The sequence below is a fragment of the Polyergus mexicanus genome, unplaced genomic scaffold (genome assembly GCF_030449975.1).
Source record: "Polyergus mexicanus isolate NDT 795.1 unplaced genomic scaffold, iyPolMexi1.0 SCAF_8, whole genome shotgun sequence".
Classification (NCBI taxonomy): domain Eukaryota; kingdom Metazoa; phylum Arthropoda; class Insecta; order Hymenoptera; family Formicidae; genus Polyergus; species Polyergus mexicanus.
In genome coordinates, this window is record NW_027223328.1 from 10,384,784 (window position 1) to 10,407,636 (window position 22,853).

The 22,853-nt window shown below is 36.3% G+C and overlaps 1 protein-coding gene and 1 long non-coding RNA gene across 2 annotated transcripts in view; both read right to left on the reverse strand.

Moving 5' to 3' along the window:
• The window catches only part of LOC138935354 (uncharacterized), a 236,201-nt gene that overhangs the window by 43,324 nt on the left and 170,024 nt on the right, over nucleotides 1-22,853 (reverse strand). The gene's annotated exons all lie outside the window — the stretch shown is intronic.
• On the reverse strand, nucleotides 17,125-20,393 carry LOC138935773 (stomatin-2). The gene is given in 5 exon segments (XM_070300606.1): nucleotides 17,125-17,281; nucleotides 17,283-17,348; nucleotides 17,925-18,092; nucleotides 19,250-19,414; nucleotides 20,353-20,393. Coding segments are annotated over 5 exon segments (597 nt in total).

Genomic DNA, 22,853 nt, shown 5'->3' on the forward strand with positions numbered 1-22,853 from the left:
CTGTTTACCTGGCACTTGAAATCCCGGCGGATATCGATGATAAGATTTCACCCCTACCGCCCTCGGCTTGTACCGATTTGCCACGTCACGTTTACTGCAGCTTTCCCTTCTGACATAGTTCTCCGTTCGGATTATGTAATTTATATCGCGCGCGTTAACTACCTTTTGCGAGTTTGACCCTTGCAAGCGCAATAATAGCTCGCCATATCAGAAACTTGCCCGAGAACTAAAAGTTATCCTGAAAGCGCGCTATGAGAATTTGCTGCACGATTGGTCTTATGATGCATTTATCATTATACGCGTTACGGTATATATTAGTAACAATTAGAGACGATTAAACGTTTCGCCTTCGGCCTGTTGAATCATGGACTTTATTCATATATATTTAGCATGTAATGATTGAATTAGAAAACACAATATCCATGTATTTCTTATTTTCAAAGCATGATAAAGTTTTTTAAAAAATTAACAAAAGTATAAATTAAATCATCCAAAAATGTTTCAAAAAAGGATTCTTGAATCTCTTATTTACGGTTATCCTACGGTGAAGCATCTTCTAAAAAATGCACTTTTTTTGTGAATAAATCAAGACTCGGTGCTAAAATGGTACACATTTTTTTTTTCAGAAATAAATCGTAATGTTTTACGGCTGATGCGTTTTAACCATAGTTTATGCGCAAATTAATTTAACAGAGTGCAAGAGGAAAACCCGGGATCGAAAACTATACAACTGCTTTTTATATATCGTTTGCAGCGTTCATGATCGATACAAAACACGAAATCCTTATAATGGAAGATATTCCCTTTAATAGCTTAATTTCTCTTATACAGAATGGCCCCGAACGTTTCAGCCAAACTTTGAGATCTTATAGGAAATTTAATTCTGAACAAAAAATTTCCTATAAACATGGATTGAAAAATGCTTTCTTAAGAAGTTATCGCTCAAAAACATTGTTTTACAGAATCCAGTATTTCGATTCTGGTAACATTCGTACACGGTGCAGATGAAATTGGGATTTGTCGGATTTGCGGATATTCCAACATTGCGTTATGGCCTTACGGATATTCGGATTTTTCAATATAGCAAGTGATCATGCTCTTTTTTATATATCGCATCGCAAAAGAGCCATATTAATTTGCTCTGGAATATTTATCATCGCATATTTCAATGTATATTCAAACTTTTATAATAAATAGCGTTCTAATTAATTTGGATACGCAATATTCTATTTTGTTATTTAGTCGCGCTTCGGAATTTTCCCTTTCTACTTTACTGACGTTAGACTAGAGATCCGTTGAACAATGCCTTGAAAATTCCATAGTTAATTTTAGCGATAATATTCGCTGCTTCTTCTATTTACTCGAGAGGAACTATATTGAAACCGCCGCAAGAAATCGCTCCAATGTTCATGTAACATCGACTCGATCACGATGTCTTCTCATAATTGATATAAGAAATTCACGGTAAGAGGAAATCGACGCGAGGTAAAGCAGCTATTTACGGGAGTAAATCGGCCGGTATAATGATTAATTAGCTTGTCAATTAAAATTAGTCGTTCCTTTCTACGGCAGGCAGGATAATTATCGAAACGCCTTATACGTTCGAAGAACAGTGTGAAAAAATTATCGGTTAGCTCGAGTTCACGCAGTGCATCATGAAATTTTCAGGATCAGTTTCTCTCTTTCCTTCCTTCTCTCTCTCTCTCTTTCTCTTTCTGAATGTGCAAACTCGTTGGTCGAACTCGAAAAACTTGGAGGATGACCCTATTCGTCGTCGGGATCAGCGGGAAAGATACGGCCAAGCGGAGAAAAGTTATCTCGTATCTACGATCGCGGGAATGGGACTCGGAACGCGCGTTTTTTTTCCTCTTTTTCGTTCCGGGATGTCGAATGGCATAATTTAGTCGCAATTGCCGTAGAGTTCATAGGGCGGCCGGAATCGCTCGACTCCGTTCGCGTGAAATCATATCGATACGCACGGAATCAAGACATTTTTATATGTGCGTATTCAGCGATCGTAAGAACGCGAGCTTTTGCCGCGCTAAGCAGTCATTTGTACGTTTGTCAGATTTGTTAACGACAAATAGTTGTCGTAAATTTTATCTATTTTAAATAAAATTTCCAACAGTGATAATTTATTTCAAAATATACGTATTAAATATCTCGTATTTTGCGAACTCTATCTCTTTGGTATAACTTGTATATGAAAATTTGATATTGCATAATTGATAGATTAAGGTAAACAAATTTGCGATGTAAGATGTAAGATGAAAGTGTAAGAAAAAAGTTATATAGACTTATCCATAGATAAATTAGTTGTTGCATGTATGGTACCAGTAAGACTAGCTGTTACATAAATATTTCAGAAAGTTCGTTCCTCATTTTAAACATTTTCTTATCGCGTATCTTATCAGAAGCTATCAAATTTTTACATTTACCCTGACGCAAATAAAATATTTTAGATAAGAGCGTATATCTTGTGATAAAAATTTGAAATGGACAAGTTTTTCTTGGCAGCCGAGAAAATTCTTCAAATTTTTTATCGGTTGACTTTCTCTCGATTATTTTATTCATCTTCTCAATCACAATCTTAAAAAAAAACTTAAATCAATGCTATTCTGTAAAAATAAGACGTACTTATCTTTTACATATACATTATATATATTTTATATTTTATATATTTTATATTTTATATCTTTGTACGTACTCTATACTATAGTGCCACAAACTAGGAAAACTTTGTGTCGACAGACATTTCGCAGGTAACTTTAATTAGTATCGATAGGTGTAGAAAATATCGACAATGCTCTGCAAACTCAGACGCTAGCAAATAGCAATTCTCCGGAAAGTCCACGTAGAAGTTTAACGATTAGTGACTCGATATATTCGTAACCTTTTTACGGCACCTTGAATTGTCTCGAGTCCATCAGTGGTCCCATCGATTCACTTAATGACTACTGAGTTTAAAGAGACGAGAAGCTTATTGCCGCGTGATACGATTCGATATTGTGAATCTTTTATCCACTTGCATTTGCTCGATGTAAATTGATAAAATAGACGAATAATTTCGGAACGATAATTCGAGCGATAATCGCGAACGATAATGATTTAATCTGGGAATAATAATAATAATAATAATAATGTGAAATACGAGCTTTGTTGAAAAACTGATATCGCGTGATACGAAACGTTGTAATTAACATGTTCGTAATTAACACCGATCGTAACAAGTATACAAATTTCTCCCCTTAAAGGATATTTGTTTCGTCTAATGCGAGTAATATTAAAGGTCACAAACAATGCGCTTTACGTCTTCTTTATTTATATGAGAATATCATATAATAATTGTCTCGTGCATTAGTTCCATTATACATTATTCCTAGCTGCAACGCGATACTTTCTCATTACATAATATATTAAGCTCGCGTGATGTTAAACGATTATCATTGTCGGACATTATCCGACAACAAGTACATTGCATCCAAAACTATAATAATCCTAATATAATCCGTGGCTGTATTAAAGTCAGAAATATTACAGACCGCAAAAGCGAAATAAGAGAGATGACAGTGAAATATATATAATATATGTACATATGGTACACACACACATAGAAGCGTAGGTGGTTTCGCAAACCCGGGTAGATTTACGGAAACGCAAGGTAACGAGTCGAGATAGCTCCTCTGCCTCGCGAAAGTTGTCGCGAAAATTTTCAGGCGTCTCGCTCGCGCGTTGTCGCACGAACCCCGGAAAGATAACGCCACGGGCGTGTGTGCAAGTGAGCGCATACACGGTATACGGAATCTGGTGATATAGTATATACCGAGCACACATATATACGTGTATTTATGTATACAGAGAATAGCACATTTTGTGCGAGGCGACGATGTTCCAGGCGCGTCTGGATGGACTTTGTGCCGACGAAGTTTGTTTGAATCCCGCAGTCGCGTGCTTCCCGAGCTTTCCCCACTTCCCATTTCGTCATAACGGACATCTGTCGTTTCTTTTTTCGATGTTATCCCCTCCAGCAATACTCGCGACGAGAATGGCAGCAACGGAAAGTAATATCCGAAAGATTAAAAAAGAAAAAAAATCGCAACGTTGATATTGATAAAAAAGAAGTAGCGCGATAAACAACACGCGCATCGGAGGAATAATCGATGCCGATTTTATAGCGCAAAAATACGTTTGTGTTGTGTTAGTCATGAAAAATGAGTTCGCGCGTCGCGCGATACCCGATGACCAATAATTCCGATTCATGGGACATTACGGTATTGCACATGCACGGAAGTTAATCGTCCTGCGACGTGCGACGCTTTATGGCGCGCGAAGATCCGCGTACGCGTTCATTATCGGGACATATGATGCGAGAGTGAGAAAAAGAGAGAGGGAGAGTACGTTCATAATTTTTCTTCTTTTTTCGTTTAGGATTTATAGACGAGCGCAGTCATTCCGCTATCCATCCGCTTATTAAAAGCTTCCGGTGCATGGCTTTGGGAAAAAAAAAACAAAAAAAAAAAAAACTGAGTTTCGTTATAGTCGATCGATATCCGATGCGCACGATAATTCAACGTTTAACGCGAATTACCGGTGTTACCAATGGCACGTATGCATCGTATATTTATAATTGCTCGATAACGCAACATACGCCGCGTTTTAACCGTGCGTTTTATTTGCCTTTCTTGCATATTGTTATCGTTGTCATCCGGCAACGCGTTGTAAGCGTTCGAAAAATCAAAATCAAATAAATATATTTAGAAAATGTTATATCTACATTTCTTTTTTAGAATTATACAGTTTCTTCCTCTGAAAATATTTTTCTGTTTATCAAAAACAATGAAAAAAAAAACCGCGCAAAACAAAGTGAAATTGGAAATTTAAGATATTATTTTGTGATATGTGTTATACTGACGAAGCACAGCGTTTGAAAATAATCGTATCTATCGATATCAAAAAAATGCAATTAAAATACTTTTCACTGATGATTATTTATTATTTGTCTTGTTGTAGCATCAAAAGAAGATAGCGTTCAATCTTTATGCCCTTGGAAAAACGACATTTCGTTCTCTATTTGTGGCACGCGTGATTATTAATTAAATCTGATTAAAAATCTGAAATTCTATTAAATTATAGTAATCAACGGCCATTACATCTGTTCTTTATAGAAAATTTGATTGAGAAATTGCCAGCTCGTGTTTACATACAGGGACGGTAAGTATTTCGCCGCTTTAAATGGAGAGAGAGTTATAGCCGGGCAATAAATAATGGCTCGTGGATGCGTTACGTGGTGTATTCAGCGTATTGTGCTACGGGTAACACGCTCCTCCGTGCTAGGCATATTTAACGAAGCAAATAAAATTTTGATTTTGCAGAATTTTACTGCATATTAGTTAAAATTTCATAGTCTTATTGCTCTCTCGTCCGTGATATTTAGCTTGTTAAGCCAGCATGTAACGAAAAGACTGTCGTGTCAGAAAAGCTCGCTCGCGAACAGCTTTTATTGTATAATGGAAAAGAAGAATATTATTTATAAAAGAGTAACGTAATCGCGTATTACGTTGCGATTATAAATTCGTAAAAGGAATACTTGGAAAATCATATTGCGCTTGTGATGATTTTGATTTGACGCAACAATTAATAATTACTGTGTGATATTAATGATTATTGAATTATTAATGATAAACGTGATAGCAACTGAAAATTACTTTTATTAAATTTAATTGGTAACATAATTAATGATAATGGACGGTTGTTTTAATAATAATTTGATAATAACACATGTACTATAGCGATAGAGTTACGAGAATTATTTTTCTCCCAAATTGCCAATTTAATAAACTCGTTAAAATCATCTTAAATATCATGTGTAATGCCATACTCAGATATAAACGATAGCCGAATCGTCTTTGATATTGCTTTCCTCGATAATATAGTTTTCAGATTGTAATAAATATCATATACGTTATGTAATAATATCTCGGCGTATTTTTCCTTCGTGATCAGAATATGGTAAGCGAGAATTTACCATCTGTCGCGTAGCAAAGTAACGTTGGAAGGTAATATCTCAATAATATATCACTTGTATTCTACGAATAATAAAATATTCAAATTGCATAAAATCGATAAAAATATGCTGTAAATATAATCGTAAATAATATAATAATCGATAATTAAATCAGTAATATAAATTTCAGTATTACCGTGTGTAGTGTGTGTTTAAGGAATGTACGGAATCACCAGCTGCAGGAAATATCGTTCTCTTTAACGCGGCGAACGATTATATCCACACATATTATTATTCCTGTTATTGATTTATTACTCTTGTTTCATTGATACGTGAAAGAGAATATAGAAACTAAACTGAATTTTTTTCTATTATTATAAAGACACATGGTAAATCTAAGAGATTAAATTATAATCTCTTCGAAATAGATTATATGAAAATTTAATGATCTTTTGTACTTTATACAATGCGTAAAAACTATATATTTTAAATTATCGAATAAAATTATTTTGCAGAATCTCTCGTTAGGAAGTTGAAGTTGAATTATTTTATTATTGTATTATATCGATCCGTTTCGAAATCTAGTCTAAATCTATGCCGGTTACAAATTATATCTGTATCGTATCAACTTAATACACTTCGACACCATTCTCCATCACAAACAGATTAATTATTTGAATTTCCAATTCCAATATCTTGCACGTCCGTGCCAGGGACTTGCTCCGCGATCTCAAATCAAGTGACGCCATTCGAAAACGACATTAGCGGTTGATGATCACAATGGGAATCGGAGCAAGCCGCTTCGCAAACCAAATAGCTCTATCGAAGTCTCGCCATTGCAATCGAATGATTTCGAACGCTTCTATGCTCGTCCCGAAACTTTTGCCCGAAAGGGCACGTCAGCCATTTTTATTCATTGGACCCTCTCTTGCGCGCGAACAGTGAAATAAATTATGGCCTACTGGAGAGTCATATGTAGATATAGTAAGGTGCGCCGAGCTATTTCGGCCAGTCGTAACTCATATTTACGACCAACGGGAGTTACGCCAACTTTAAGAGGCTGCATAATGAAATCCAGTGGTAGTAACTCCCCTTTTCTCCCTTATCTCCACCCCCGCCAACCTCTGTAGCTTAACTTTGTTCGCGCACTTTTCCACTTCCGGTTTCATTTTCACCCCTGTTACGCTCGCGCTTCGCTTCATCTTTGACACCTACGAGCTATCATCCGCCTAATATTCGCACTCTCGTCTCGCTGAAGAAAGAGGGGGACGAGACGATATATCACTCGCGCCCTCGCCAATCGCCGACCTGAAAACCTTTTCCTCCGCGAAAAGCTCAAGTTGAAAAGATATGGCCAAAGAGATATTCGAATAACGTTCGTGTCTTCTCGAGAATACTCTTGACGATTGCAGATTTTTATTCTAAGCGCGTAATACCTATGCTTCATCACCGATTAAACGTGAAGTGAATGGAACGGCGAGATAAACTAGCAAGTTATCGTAAGAATTCAAATAATACTAGAACTATTCATTGTCTATGCGTTCATCCATTTCCTGCCGTGTGATTTCGTGCAGCTTGAACAATGTCGTATCGGTTTATCCTGTAATTGTGCTTCTTGTTCTTTAAGGTCATGTGCACATCGGCAAGCAATAAGCTCCGGTATAAAACTCGTTTATTAAGGAAACTTGTGACAAAGTTGCAATTTAACTTTATAATTGTACTCGAGTGTAATTCGTAACTTTTAATTTCTAATTCAAATTTCAATATTGACGGAGAGCTCGCGATTACTTTTTGGCCATCTCTTACGAAATTATATGTGTATACTCGAGAATTTATTCCTTTAAGATTTCAATTAAATTAAATTAAATTAAATAGTATATAATTGAATACAATTCAAATTACATTTGCAAGATAGCACAGTAACGTTAAAACGATATTTGAGTTTGAATTTCGTCTAACGAGTTGACTCATCTACTTCACCTTCCGTCCCGATGTGCACGTGGTTTAACGATCGCAAAGTGCGAGATCCATCTTCCGGGAGAGACGCGCGTCGGTTCCCTTCTAAACAAATAACGAACGCTCGATTACGGTCGAGCTGCGGGAATTTCCGTCGTCGTCGTCGCGCTAGGTATATCACCGTATATCTGTTCTCGATGACGCTGGAGGTCAGAGCAACTGGCCAACAACGGTATCCTAAGGTCGGTCACGACATCGTCGTTTGTTCCCGCTCCATACGAAGCCCCGGTCACGTTTCTTCCGCGCTTTATGCCGTCCGAGAAGTTCGAAACTGTGGGCCCGAACGGCGACGAGGGGGCGAAGAGAGGAGAGGATAGGTAGAAACATAAAACTCCAGACAACATAACTCACCCATTTCCAGACTATCCCTTCGAGAAATTATTTTGCAGGTGGATGGGCGGCCGGCCGTCCCTGAGAAGTATTTCTTCATACGTAAGGGAGGATACGCGGAGGAAAAAGATTGTTTGCCTTTCCCGGATGCGAGAGCATTCGCGCGATTCTCTCTCGGCGATAGAAGCCGGGAAGTTTTCCTCTCTCCTTCTCTCTCTCTCTCTCTCTCTCTCTCTCTCTTTTCTTCGGCCCGTTGAAACATTAATCATATCCGCTTTCGCGTCTTTCCGCACCGCGCCGCGCTCGGATAAATCGCCGATGCATCTGCGGTTAATTAGGCGATTAGGCAGCCGCGCTTCCGCCGGGCGGATATCCGCCCCTTCCCCCTGCCCCCACATTCTTACATTCGATTGTAACGTTGTAATGGTCGACGTGATCGATCGATCGTCGGCTATGTGTCTGCGTATATATACCATATAAACAGGATAAACCCGATCGTTATATAGATAAAGGTGCCGCTCTACGAAAGTTTTTCTCAGGCGAATTATCGTAGAATTCATTTAAGATGGAATTGTGTGCGCCTTTGGCCGACATTAATTAATCCGAGACATCATTATCGCGAATTGTTCTGGCAGGAAAAGAATAAGCACATTTTCCCTTCCTCTCGATTTCCTTTTTCTAAAGTTTCGTTCGCGCGTGTCCGCATTTATAATTCACGAAAAAGATACAACTTACTTTGTGCGCTAATTACAAGTACTGAATAAAATGATTAGTGATCTAATGATAGCGAGAGAGAGAGAGAGAGAGAGAGAGAGAGAGAGAGAGAGAGAGAGAGAGAGAGAGAGAGAGAGTTTAAACGTGACAGTTAAACCGGGAATGAACGTGATTATTCTGTAATTGTAACAAATCACATATCTTATTTATTACGCGTGAGATAATTTGCCGCTTGAGTTAATTCAATTGTCGCATATGTGTATTGACACAGACTCTCCCCTACGAAGGGTCTAGCGACGCCGCGGGAACGTAATAACCTATTGTGCGAAATGTACTTAATCATTTCGTAGATCCAGCGATAATTCACGGAGAAGTTACGCAATCTGAAATTTTCGAGCCGGCGAATGTAACGCAAATCGTGTAATATGTTTAAAGTCGCTTCGTACTTTGTAAAATACAAATATATTAAATTATAACACGCACAAAATAATTGTTTCAAAAAAAGACTATTATACGTATATAAAAAATAATTATATAAACAAATTGAAAAAAAAAAAAAATCTTATTCTTATGTAAAATAATTTTTTTCTTGAATATAAAATTTATAAGATACATATATATCTTCTATAAATTTTTTAAAAATATGTTTTATAAAATTTTATAAAAAGATCTATTTCTTTTGTGTGGATAAATATAATTCAAATAATTACAAATTTGCAATATATTTGATAAATAAATAAATAATATAAATATTTTAACGCTCGCATTAAATATTTTTTAAATATTTTATATGTATAAATACAAATATTATATATATATATATATATATATACATACACACACACACGCACACACACGCACACGCACATACACACACATATATATATCATATATAAAGTAGCAAAATATAGCATATAGAATGCTTTATATATCCTTCGCAGAAATGAGCAGTTAATTCCGCAAATAATAAATAATTAGAATAAATAGATAATAAATTACTCACTGTATCCTTAAGCTCCGTCGTTGTCTCTCAGGTCTCTCCGTCCTCCTTGTTTCGCCGTTGCTACTCCTTCATGGCATACTCGCTCGAAAACGCAGTTAATAATGATCGAGCGCTCCTTAATAACCAAAATACTACGATCGCACGATATTCGTGATACTGATTATACACGACGAGCACTTTATTACATTGCGACGCAAAATAACGTGAAAGAAATACAATGACACAAAACTACAATCCGCTCGACACTCGCAGTTGACTGCAAATGAACGCAATGAACGAACCCCGAATGACGTAACGAACTCGGCGGGAAGAATCCGGCGAGAAGATCAGGTAACTTCACGCGTCGTCCGGCGCGCCCTCGCGACACTAATCGAGCGATTTACACTTTTGTGCATTTCTCGCACTTTAAATTTTTAGATATTAAATAGAATACGCTTGCGTTTCAGAGAGAACGAAAGGCATCTCACATTATAACTTAACGTAAATAATGAGCTAAGATTAACAACAAATATTCACATAATAATATTTCCGAAAATAATATCAGGTAACTTGACGCGTCGTCCGCCGCGCCCCCACGATACGCCTGTTCTACAATAAGGCGTATATCGTTAGTCGTAAGCAAATTAACCAACCACAGTCGATTATTCCGAAAATATTCGAACGTGATTGGTTAATTTGCTTATTACTAACGACATAGGACTTATTGTAGAATGGACCTAATCGAGTGATTTACATTTTTGTGCATTTTCCGCACTTAAAATTTTTAGACATTAAATAGAATACGCTTGCGTTTCAGAGAGAACGAATAGCATCTCACATTATAACCTAACGTAAATAATGAGCTAAGATTAACAACAAATATTCACATAATAATATTTCCGAAAATATGATAGTCGCGTTTCAATAAATTATTGATATAAATTACTAACGAATTTATACGTATAATTGATAAATATTTTTAATCCACGACTTGGTAATTAAGCACGTCGTAACATTATCTGTTACCTGACTTGGAAAATCGATTCGTTTCGTACTCGCGATCTTTCAATAATGACGAACAAATGATATCAACAATTTATAATCCTTTCAAGCATTGTATATTTTACTAGATGGATATAAAGAATAACGTCTGTGTCTTTCAGCACTTCTCACGGTCGCGTCTCGAAGGATTATGCGCGCCTCAAACAAACATATTATTTATGTATTATTATGTAATATTTTATTGCCAGTCCACGAAATATTTAACACATTATAAAATAGATTAATACGAAATTTCTTCTTATTTAAATCACTTAATCTGATGATTTATGCATTACTATGCGTTCAAAGCGCGATATGAAATATATGCAGGTGTTTATTTATTAATTCAATTTAATAAAAATTTAATTAATAGAATAACAGATCAGATTTTATTTTGTGTGTTAATTTTTAATATATTTATATCTGGCTTAATAGCAAATTTTGAGAATGTTTTAAAAAAAAGTTATTGTTTTATCTGCATTAAGGTAATTAGGCTTAATAATAATTTTAAGATTGTATATTTGAATATATGTAACTTTGCCAAATTTGGCGGCATTCCTTGTGAAATATATAATACAACGTATCGAATCGAGGTGCCGGTAAAGTATCGCAACGCAATATCGTCCCGTATAAATATATCGCACGGATACTGAATGAGATTTAACACGAATGAATTACGCGGGTTTCGTGTGATAAGATACATTACGACAATTCAAACGAGATTAGTTAGTCACGCGATGCAAAATCGCGCCGACCTTTCGGAGATCATTACTAACGGAAGTTATTCGCTCTGGCGAGCGAGCGCTACGTTCTTTTGGGACGTGTACGTTCTTAGCTATATATAGGGTGGGCTTGGCAACCTAACCGACGCGCTGAGAGAAACATCACCGTGTCCGTAATACGCTCGCTATTGCGCCACTCGACTGTGTGCCATTCCATTTCTTTCCATTGCCTTCGATCTACTTTCTCGTAATCTCTATCTTCCCATTTGCGAGAGAACCCATTTTCGCCTGTGATGTTTAAATACGGGATTCTGATGTACGATATGTATAAAGAGTCGTATATTTTTCTCGATCGCAAATATCAGCGAAAAAAGCTATTTGTCGAGCTTCATATGTGTGTGCGTACGAGCGTGTGTGTGTGTGTGTGTGTTATTAATCGTTTCCGAGTTATAATTGATTGAAAGTCAGGGGAGCTTTTATGGATTAAGCTGTAGGTTTTTAACGCACACATATTTCGCAAAATTTATAGATCGAAATCTGTCACGCGAGCAATCGGAAAAGCGACTATCATATATTTTCGGAAATATCATTACGTAAATATTTATCATTGTTAATCTTCGTATCGTTATTTATGTTGGGTTATAATGTGAGATACTAATCATTCTCTCTGAAACGCGAGCGTATTCTATCTATTATCTAAAAATTTTAAGTGCGGAAAATGCACAAAAATGTAAATCACTCGATTAGGTCCATTCTACAATAAGTCCTATGTCGTTAGTAGTAAACAAATTAACCAATCACGGTCGAATATTTTCGGAATAATCGACTGTGATTGGTCAATTTGCTTACGACTAACGATATACGTCTTATTGTAGAACAGGCGTATCGTGGGGGCGCGGCGGACGACGCGTCAAGTTACCTGATATTATTTTCGGAAATATTATTATGTGAATATTTGTTGTTAATCTTAGCTCATTATTTACGTTAGGTTATAATGTGAGATGCTATTCGTTCTCTCTGAAACGCAAGCGTATTCTATTTAATGTCTAAAAATTTAAAGTGCGAAGAATGCACAAAAGTGTAAATCGCTCGATTAGTATCGCGAGGGCGCGCCGGACGACGCGTGAAGTTACCTGATCTTCTCGCCGGATTCTTCCCGCCGAGTTCGTTACGTCATTCGGGGTTCGTTCATTGCGTTCATTTGCAGTCAACTGCGAGTGTCGAGCGGATTGTAGTTTTGTGCCATTGTATTTCTTTCACGTTATTTTGCGTCGCAATGTAATAAAGTGCTCGTCGTGTGTAATCAGTATCACGAATATCGTGCGATCGTAGTATTTTGGTTATTAAGGAGCGCTCGATCATTATTAACTGCGTTTTCGAGCGAGTGTGCCATGAAGGAGTAGCAACGGCGAAACAAGGAGGACGGAGAGACCTGAGAGACGACGACGGAGCATAACGATAGAGTGAGTAATTTATTATCTATTTATTCTAATTATTTATTATTTGCGGAATTAACTGCTCATTTCCGCGAAGGATATATAAAATATTCTGTATGTTATTTTATATGACAATATGTAACAATGTTTTATTCATTTCAATCCGATTTTGCTCAAGTTAATTCTACTTTAACCGAATTTCACGGTAACCGTAAAAACGCTAGAGAATTAAATATTGTAATATTATAAAAGAATAATTTAAATCGAAATGAGAGAAATTACATAACAATGTAAAGTAGATTATTATCGCTGAAAAATTAGATTCATATATAAGTAGCAAATAATAAATTAAGTAAATTATAAATATCTCACACTTTGTTGCTCCATCGCGCGATCCGTTCCCAAATCCTCGCAGATGATTGCACGGCAATTTGCACGATCCTCCTCATGCTTGTCTCACGAACATTTATTTAAATAAAAAATTGTAATAAATGAATTTTTATTTCTGTTAATTATAAAAATTAATGGACATTCTGTAATTTTTTATCTCGCTAGGAGAGCGGAACAAATTATTGTCGGGCAGCGTATTACGAAATCAGTGCGGAATATTTTGTGCTTTATACTTTAAATGAATTTTTCTCAATCTGGTAAATCGTATTTTACTTCGTGAAATGCGAAAAAAAATACGCAAAATATAATTACACCGTCGAAGAATTTAAAAAGTATGCGATTAAAAATATTTAAACTTACACCTCTATTTAATATAATAATTATCGGCCATGAAAAATATAAATCGTGCGAAATACATATTTTAATAAACAGCCGACGTCACGATAGACTCGTGAGTTGTCAATCGTTAATGCGAGTTAATTATTCGTGCGAGCCGATAATCATTATTTGCAATAATTGTAGAGGATGATCGGTAAGGAAATAAAATCTGATATATTGATTAGTTGATGTTTGTTATTTGATATATTCTCTGCAATTTTAACCAAAAATATTATAATAGTTAAAATAATTTTTTTAAACGTAAAAAAATTTAATCCAACCTTTTTTATTAAGAATATTTCTCTCTCTTATATTAAATGATATATAAAAAAAAAATTATAATTATGAGCGAAAGTTTCGCAGACCGCCTAAAAGTCTTATAAAAGAGAAAGAGAATCGCGCGATTTATCGCGAGAAAGGAAAAGCGAACAGGGGGACGATTGCTTCGTCTCTTTAATTATCTCGATCCTTGCAAAATCATATTAATAATAGCGAAGAGAGAGAGAGAGAAGGGGGGAGGGGGGGAGGTCGAGAACGCATCATCGCGCGGGAAATGAGACCTGCTCGTTCCGGAACGATTATCGTTTTAAGAAAAAAAAAGTCGAGATGCGTACAAAAAAGCTCGTTTCATGAATACGCCCGATGGGGAGCGCGCGTACGACAATGGTATTTGCAGGCTCCATTGTTCTTTTAATTGGTTGGTATTCCTCGTACTCGGCGATGCACCGGTTGGATAAAAACCCGGTCGGCACGCAGTGCCGGACTGCGAGGTACAGGTCGGCTAAGAACAAAGTTATCGCGTTTGTGGAATACTAGTCTCCCCCCCATTGAACGCGACTCCAGGATGAGGAGGGAGAAACGGAATTCACCCTCCTCTGGATGAATATTCGTGCGAAGGGTCGAATGCGCGAAGGGCAAGAGAGAGGATTTCTTTAATATATGACACGGTTGCCTTTTTTGCGCGGACAGGCCATTCGTTTTGTCGAATATCGTTAGCATAATGCAAGCTCCCTCTCTTTCTCATTCTCTCTCTCTCTCTCTCTCTTCCTCTCTCCAATGAGTTTCTACGTTGCGCGATTAGCGTTCCCGGTAGCAAATCCCGTGCATAAGTAGCAAAGTGTACATAGACAAGTATGCAGAATCGCTTCCCCGAACCGTGCATTGTTTATCACGATTAAATGAAAACGTGTCGAAACGTTTTGGAAATTATGGAATACGGTGCGAGAATTTACGTAGTAGACCACGTTCGAAACTTCGCACGCTTCGATGAACTATTGGATAATTAATCATTATCTGCTTTTCAAATATTCATGAAACGATTATCCCGACGTAATATCTCTTTTCTCTCGTCATTTGCAAATTATACGATGAAAAATACGAATTTTGATTAATATCGAAAACGGGAGAGAAAGAGAAACAGAGAGAGAGAAACAGGAAGAAAGAGAGAAATATTCGCGTATCCGAAGAGATGTGGTAAAACGAAGAATATGACGCTCCATTTTTGAACACTCCGTTCCTTGCAATCAACTTTCGTGCAAATAATGGTATTTCCCTTTACAAACATTATTGAATGCATGTCGGACAGAACCGCGCTAGCTGAGAAGGACCGCGTTATGTACAAAAAGATCTATGTCGATTTTGTGCATCGTCATATCCTTTCGAATTGGTACGCTGCAGAGAAACTTAAAAAAAAAAAAAAAAAAAAAAAAAGAAGTAAAATATACTGACATGCGGTTTTCCCTAGGAAATAAACGTCGGTAAATCGCGTCACGAACGGCAATCTTGAAAAAGTCTGTGCACTCGAGCGAATAAAAACCGATGTAACACGAATGTCCGGAACGAAATAGGATAACAAAACTATAAGCAACTAATGCGTTTGACCGTTGTTGTATAATACTATAGATATATTGAATTTCTAACTTTTATCAAGCAAACTTTACTTTTAAAGTGTCGACTTTATATCGAATTTTATATGCTTAATTATTGATAAATTGTAAAATCTTACTCAAGCCTGACTTTCATTAGTAAAGATATAATAGCACATATCTAGAAAATATTATCCATTCAATATTATATTCCATTCAAAAATGAAGAGAGAATGTTTAAATATTAATATTTATACCCGCGTATAATACCTTATATTTGATTTCACTAGTGCAAAAGTCCTTAGGTTTTAACTGGTTCTCGCCTAAAATTCTAGTTTTAAATCTCAAGAGAAAGAAAAAGAAAAAAGGCTACAGTTTTAAAATATTTAACGTAGTCGAGCGCAAAAACCATAGAATGTTGGAAATGTTAAATGGTGAACGAGAGATAAAAAGGTGACCGACGAATTTGGACTTTTAGGGAACTCTACGATATTTATAAACGGAAAGCGAGATGCGATAGCGAACGAATGCAAATCACGATAGTGGCAATCGTAAACTCGTTCATTAGCCAATTGGCCGCACTATTTCCCTATCCTATGTGGAAAAATACATGTACGATATCTGATGTGATACTGTTTATATACGAGCTAGGTCAGTTAAACGAAGATGCGCTTTGAAAGCGATCTTATCGGAGCATGTGTTTATCAAATCGATATCTGCGGCAAATTGAATCTCGAGAATTGCGTAATTAATTTGCTAATTAATTTGCTCATCAAAAACAAACGGTATGTCTTACCGGTTCGTATTGGCAAGATGTAATCATCTACAACTCATTTTTAGTTCTTTTTTTCTTATACAATATATTTGCTTTATACCGGATGTTCAAGATCAACCAAATACTTTTTCATTTACAAAATTGCAAAACAAATAAAAAAAAAAAAAAAGTGTATTTACAAAGTTATTCACATATTGATTATTAAAAAAGAAAAGATGCATAAAATGGATAATAATTATTCTTCTTAATTTTTTTTTTCATTATTTGCGTAATTCACAAAAATTAAGATAAATTAATTTTTAATTACATATAATTTATTCCGATTTTTATAAAACATCAGAAATAAGAGCTATAAGTACATGTAAATATGATTTACATGATATCATAAAGTAACAGATTATCCATACAATTCTTCCAATTATTTTTCTTACATCGGAGTTGCTTTCAAAGCGATATAACATCGTATTATCTTTATGCTACAAATATAATTATCTTGTGTTTTACATTAGTGATAAAAGAGAGGATTATAATTTTTAATAATTTATCCTCTGCTTTATGTAAGAGTTCCGCCATCTGCACAGTTTCCTGATGACCGCGCATGCTGGGAATGAGTAAAGGCGTCAAAAACCGGCAATGGGAATATGACCGTTGAGTTCTTTTCGCCGGATATATTGTTCAGGGTTTACGAATATCGCGGTAACAAGAATTGAAAATATGACAAATTTTTTTCCACTCGTATTATCTTTTAATTACGATGTTTGACTCGAGGATTTTTTTTTAGTCCAAACTATGGGGATCGGATGCCGAGTTGTTAGTAAAACAAATAATCAGAGAATCTCGCGTCTCATTCTTCTTAAAATTTTTGATGATAACGTTTGAAATTTTTGATCATATTTATTTTTTTGTCATAATCATAAAATGTTTCGCTAGACAAAAGGTTTAATGTCAATGCACGCAGTAAATAATTATCCTCACGATCGATTTTATAATGTGCTCAGAATTATACTTTCCGATAATTAAAAAAATTGTAATACGTCGCTTCGAAGCCGCGATTAAATGCAAATATTAATTTTGCTTGATTGATATTAATTAGTAACGCGCATCAAACGACTCATAAAATATTAATATTACAAAAACAAGATATAATAAGGCAAAACCACAAAATAAAGTACAATTTTCGATAGTAGATAATTAGTAGCGTTTGTTAATTAGCCTGCAATTTCTGGTTGCAAAGGGGAAATACGAGCATGCGTGCGTGTGCGTGTGTGCGTACCTGCAGGATAGTAGGACTCCTGGAAATGACATCGCTGGCCTCTTTCGGAGAGTGAGAAGCTCGCATTTCGCCTTCCGCCGCAATCACTTTGGCCCTCGCCTCCCTCGCAGCTTCTGCTTCCGTGGCCATGGCTTGTTGAAGTTGCACCGGAAGTCGGATGTCCTTTCTGAAGCAGAGGCATCCGTTAGATATCCGGTTCGGGCAGTCGAAAGGATTGACCGAGCATGCGAGCGCAGTCGTGTGAGTTGCGACTCTGTTACAGATTATACGATCTCTTAGGATGAATACGCTTGAATTATCACCATTAACCTCCTTGCGCTTCAAAACAATCTTTAGAAAAATAACATAATACCGAATAATTAATTTTTTTAATTAATGAATAAAATATTCTTAATTTAATAAAATAGCATTTTTTATAAAACATTTTAAATGCCATCACTTTCTCGTATATTATTTCACGTATATTATTTCATAAAAGTTCAATATAAAAATATTCTTTACAGGTGATAATAATCTCAGTAAATGTGAATAAAATACATATAATATTATTATAAACGTGTATGACAAGACCATCATGACGAGCGCAAAGAGCTAATAACAAAACGGTCATATTGCCGCCGTAGCATAATGCATATAACCGTAATTTAATTACTCCTTAATAACTCTTCGTCAATGCAAATAAACGCAATCTATAAGCGTATCGATTCGTACTCTGTCCGTCTGTGAAATTTTATGGGATACACAGAGAGCAAATAAACAGCCGCCGACTTGTTTTACGCGAACGTGGATTCGGTGAACATTTAAATTTTAAATCGGGCCGCGAATTCTATCTTTTTTTCTCCCCTCCCCTCTTCCCTCCTTTCCCATACTTTCTGACTGAAATACATTTTCGCTAGCGCATTATTTTTATCGGATCATTCCGCACCAAGTTTGCATGAATATACCGCATACGCCGATCAAGGACTTTCAGATTTGCGTTAGTCATTGTTGTCCATAATAATCTCTTTCCTTTTTCATGCGAAGGAAAGTGTTGTTAGCGCGAACAAGGTGGATTTAGTATTAAAGTAAACATTTAAAGTTGAGCAAACTGTTTTTAATACGCCTTAAGTGAACGACTCGCCGTACCGTGATCTTAAAACGCAATTTTACAAGGTACATTTTGCGAAGCACAAAATTAATTCGCGTAATAATATTTCTTTATTTCTGTCCGCCATCTCAAGTAATGAACAAATTAATTACGCGAATGGACGAGTCGGTAACGAGGGGAAACAACACTCGGCCGTGCATTCGCGACGTGCTAAAGTATCGTGATAAAATATTCACATCTCCACACGCTCGACTTTGACTCCCCAAGGATCCGTTGCCTCGTCCAGGACAGTCTGCATGGTACGAGAGATGGTTTCCCGCTCTGACAGAATCTCAACGATACTCCTCCTCGTGCCGAGGACCGTTCGTGGTGTACTCGCGGCCAGTAACCACGTCGAATAGCTGGAAAAGTAAGTAAGCGGAAGGGGTAATTCGTCTCGTCGCTGTCGAGGTAATAAACCATAAACGAACCGGTGGTGCAGCTGTTAAACCACCCTCAAGAAATGCTGAAATATAGCGATAGTCCACAGGCTGTCGATTATTCCTCGTAGTTTTTAACGCACCACAAACCGGCTATACGCGATCCATTCAATATGACTTTGGACATGTTATACAATATAATGCACGTTACCACCCTTTTAGTAGTGTGACGGCGAGTAAAGATCAAATTTAAAGATATGACAAACGAAATAAAATTTTACTTGTAGAACATACAATACGATGTTGTATCTTATATTGTTTTATTAATTCGTGCATTGTATTTTAATTGCTAATTCAATTACATTCTACCTATGACAAAATTACGGCAAAAACTACGCAACGAATTTCGTGACAGTTCACCGCTGTGAGCCTGAAGAAGATTTTTAACATGCGTAATTAGCTTATTTTCGTCACACTGTCGCGCATGTTTCCGTCTCTAATTCTCGCAATGACTAAAAATAAAGACAGAGATTACAACAAACGCGAAGGCGAGCGAAGGAAAAAGGGGTACGCGCAATCAAGTATTTAAATGTTGTGCCAGCTGTACGAAAGAGACGCGACGTGTAACCAAGGAAAAAACCTGTACGAAATACTTTCATCTGACTGTAGAAATAAACTCGTCGAGTAAAACTGTCAGAGTAAAGTGAAAACTGTCAGTAGCAAAAACGCAGAATAATAACATAAAAAAAATGTATACAATAATAAGATAATATTATATAAAGTAGTATACTAATTCACGCTACGTGTATAAATCTAATTTAAATTTCTAACATCTCTTTTCTTGCAAACTATCTCGTCTTTCTGCGCCTTCGTTTTAGAACGAAGATGATATAATATTTCGATGTTATTATTTCTCGTACTTATAATTCGCGATTTTTATAACGGCATGAAATATATTCATATATGATTACAATTTCAATTAATTAATTATAAATAAGAGCTTAAATATAATAGTCTTCTTTCACACAGATATCTGAATTTTCTGTAAGTACGCAGCTTTGTAACTTGCTCAAACAAATTCTCGATTTAAGCAACAGCTCTGATTTCGTCAGCGAGGAAGATTAATCGAGCCATCACAAAAGTGATTAGGTAAAAGCAGGGTGGACGATGCGCTCGCCTGATCCCGTTCCCTGCCGCTGATCGTTTTCTTTTCAACTATATTGCAAGCAAAGCAATCATGCAAACGCCTTTTACGGAGATCGCAGAGGTTAAATTGTGCGTGAAATGGAACGTCTGCCAGAAAAGTAATTTGTCCCTTTCCGTCCATACTCTCTCTCATTAATTTCATTGCGCTGTGTTCTGTCAACCTTTTTTTGCGAGTTCCGCTTTTTAGAAGAGAAAATTTAAAACCCAAAAGGAACATATTTGACGCACAAACCTCCGTTGTGCGCATGCACTAACTTCGGTACATTAACTTTAATGTAATTTTCTTAATTTCCGTGTTATCAGAGAGAAGTACAAGCAGAGAATCATTAAGGAAAGTGAGCGATTTATTTCCTCATTGCAATCTCTTGTATATAACGTACCGTACCATGTATTGTAGAGGACTTTCCTTCCGTTAGTCTCTGTTGGGTTCGATCACCCTCCATGTGGTTTCACCAAAACGACGTCCTCCACTTAAACAAGACACGCAGGATCGATCAGCGCAGAGAACCTGCTTGTTCATGAGATTCCTCTCACTTGTAATTCTAAATCCAGCAGTACGCCGCGTTATCGCAAAAATATATGTAATTATCTTAACAATCTTTATTTAAAAAAAAATATATATATATTCGTAAGATAATTTTGAAAGCAAAATTTGAAGAAAAAAAAAATAAAAAACTTATTATATTGTGTTATCGGATCGTATCATTATCCTCGATCGATTTACTATGTGATGCTTTAGGATCTAAAATCGGTATTACACAAGTAAAATAAAATGTTTTTTTTTCGATCATTATTAATACAACTGTTTACTTACGAATAATCGTATTACTAATCTAAAAACTTTATATATATAAAAAAAAAAATATATATATATATATTTTTTTTTTAAATGTTAAAAAAATTTATAAATTAGTTTTTTTTTTTTTTTTTTCCGAAACATCAATATTACTTTTATATTTTTTTTATGTTTAACCCCTCGCGATTCTAATTTTGATCGGAACGTCGAACAATGTTACTACAACGTTAACGGCACGTTGATCGTTCTTTGGTTAGTTTCCGGGGAGTTTAGTCTTCGTGAACGACAGAAATGGTAGTAAAAATTCACAAGCACCGAAATAACGCGCGCCGAGAGTGAATGCGATCGCATGCACGTAAGCGTGCACGCACTCGCGCGATACTGTATCGCGAAACCGCGCTAAATTAACCGACAGCCACGTGCACCGGTTCTGTTCCTGTGTTTACGAGCTGTAAAGTTTTGTGTGAAAAGGCAGTATGAACCAGCTTGGTCGTGACGTACGCGAAGCTGTTGGAAAAAGTAAATTATTCCCCTTGATGCGTGTTATAACGAAAGTGCTGCGAGATCTACATTTCAGATTCATTTTATTTGCGCACGCGCGCAAAGTTTAATTAACGAAAGGAGTAAAATATGTAAAAGGCGATTGTGGCCAACGTTAGCGTTACCGGAATGCAATTAAATTCCAAATTAGATGGTTAATATAAAACTGACGTACGCGCGAGACCAACATGTAAATAAAAATGTCAAGCGTATTCCTATATACGTAAATTCTCTCTCGCATATGATATTTATTATAGTATAATAATCGTTCGAAATTCTCTTTCTCTTTCATTCTCCTTTCCTCTCTGTCAATTCTAGAATCAATTCATAATACGTTAATGCATTTATCGTAAGATTTGGAGACATTTCGAGAGAGCACTCGACGGCTCCAATATCTTCGATCGATTAATCGAGAGGTAAATGGGCCGAAACGTTCTCCTTCGATCTCGTCCGAATTCGTTCGCTCCTATAAGACGTCACGCTAAGAGATCTCGTAGACGATGAGTCTATTGTGACAGAGTAATAGCGTTGTTCCTGAATTGTCCGGATCCCGTCGTTCTTTCCGTCGTGTGCTTTTTGCTTCATTCTTTTTGTCTTGTTTTTTTTTTGTTTTCGTTTTTCCTTTTTACATTTATGTAGTAGACTCGATTTTAAAAATTATCGAATCGCTCGCACCTCTCGACGCGCGCGTTACATTTGCTTTCATTACTTGAAACTCATGAATTATCCAATTTTCCGTGCCGTACTTCGCAAAAAATATCGGATTACTGTTTCGAGCATCGAAATCCATTAGACTAATGAAATTGCATTCGCGAGATCGGGCGCAGATACTCTTTCGGAGTACCGACGAGAAAACCCCGACTCGTATTTTCAGATCGC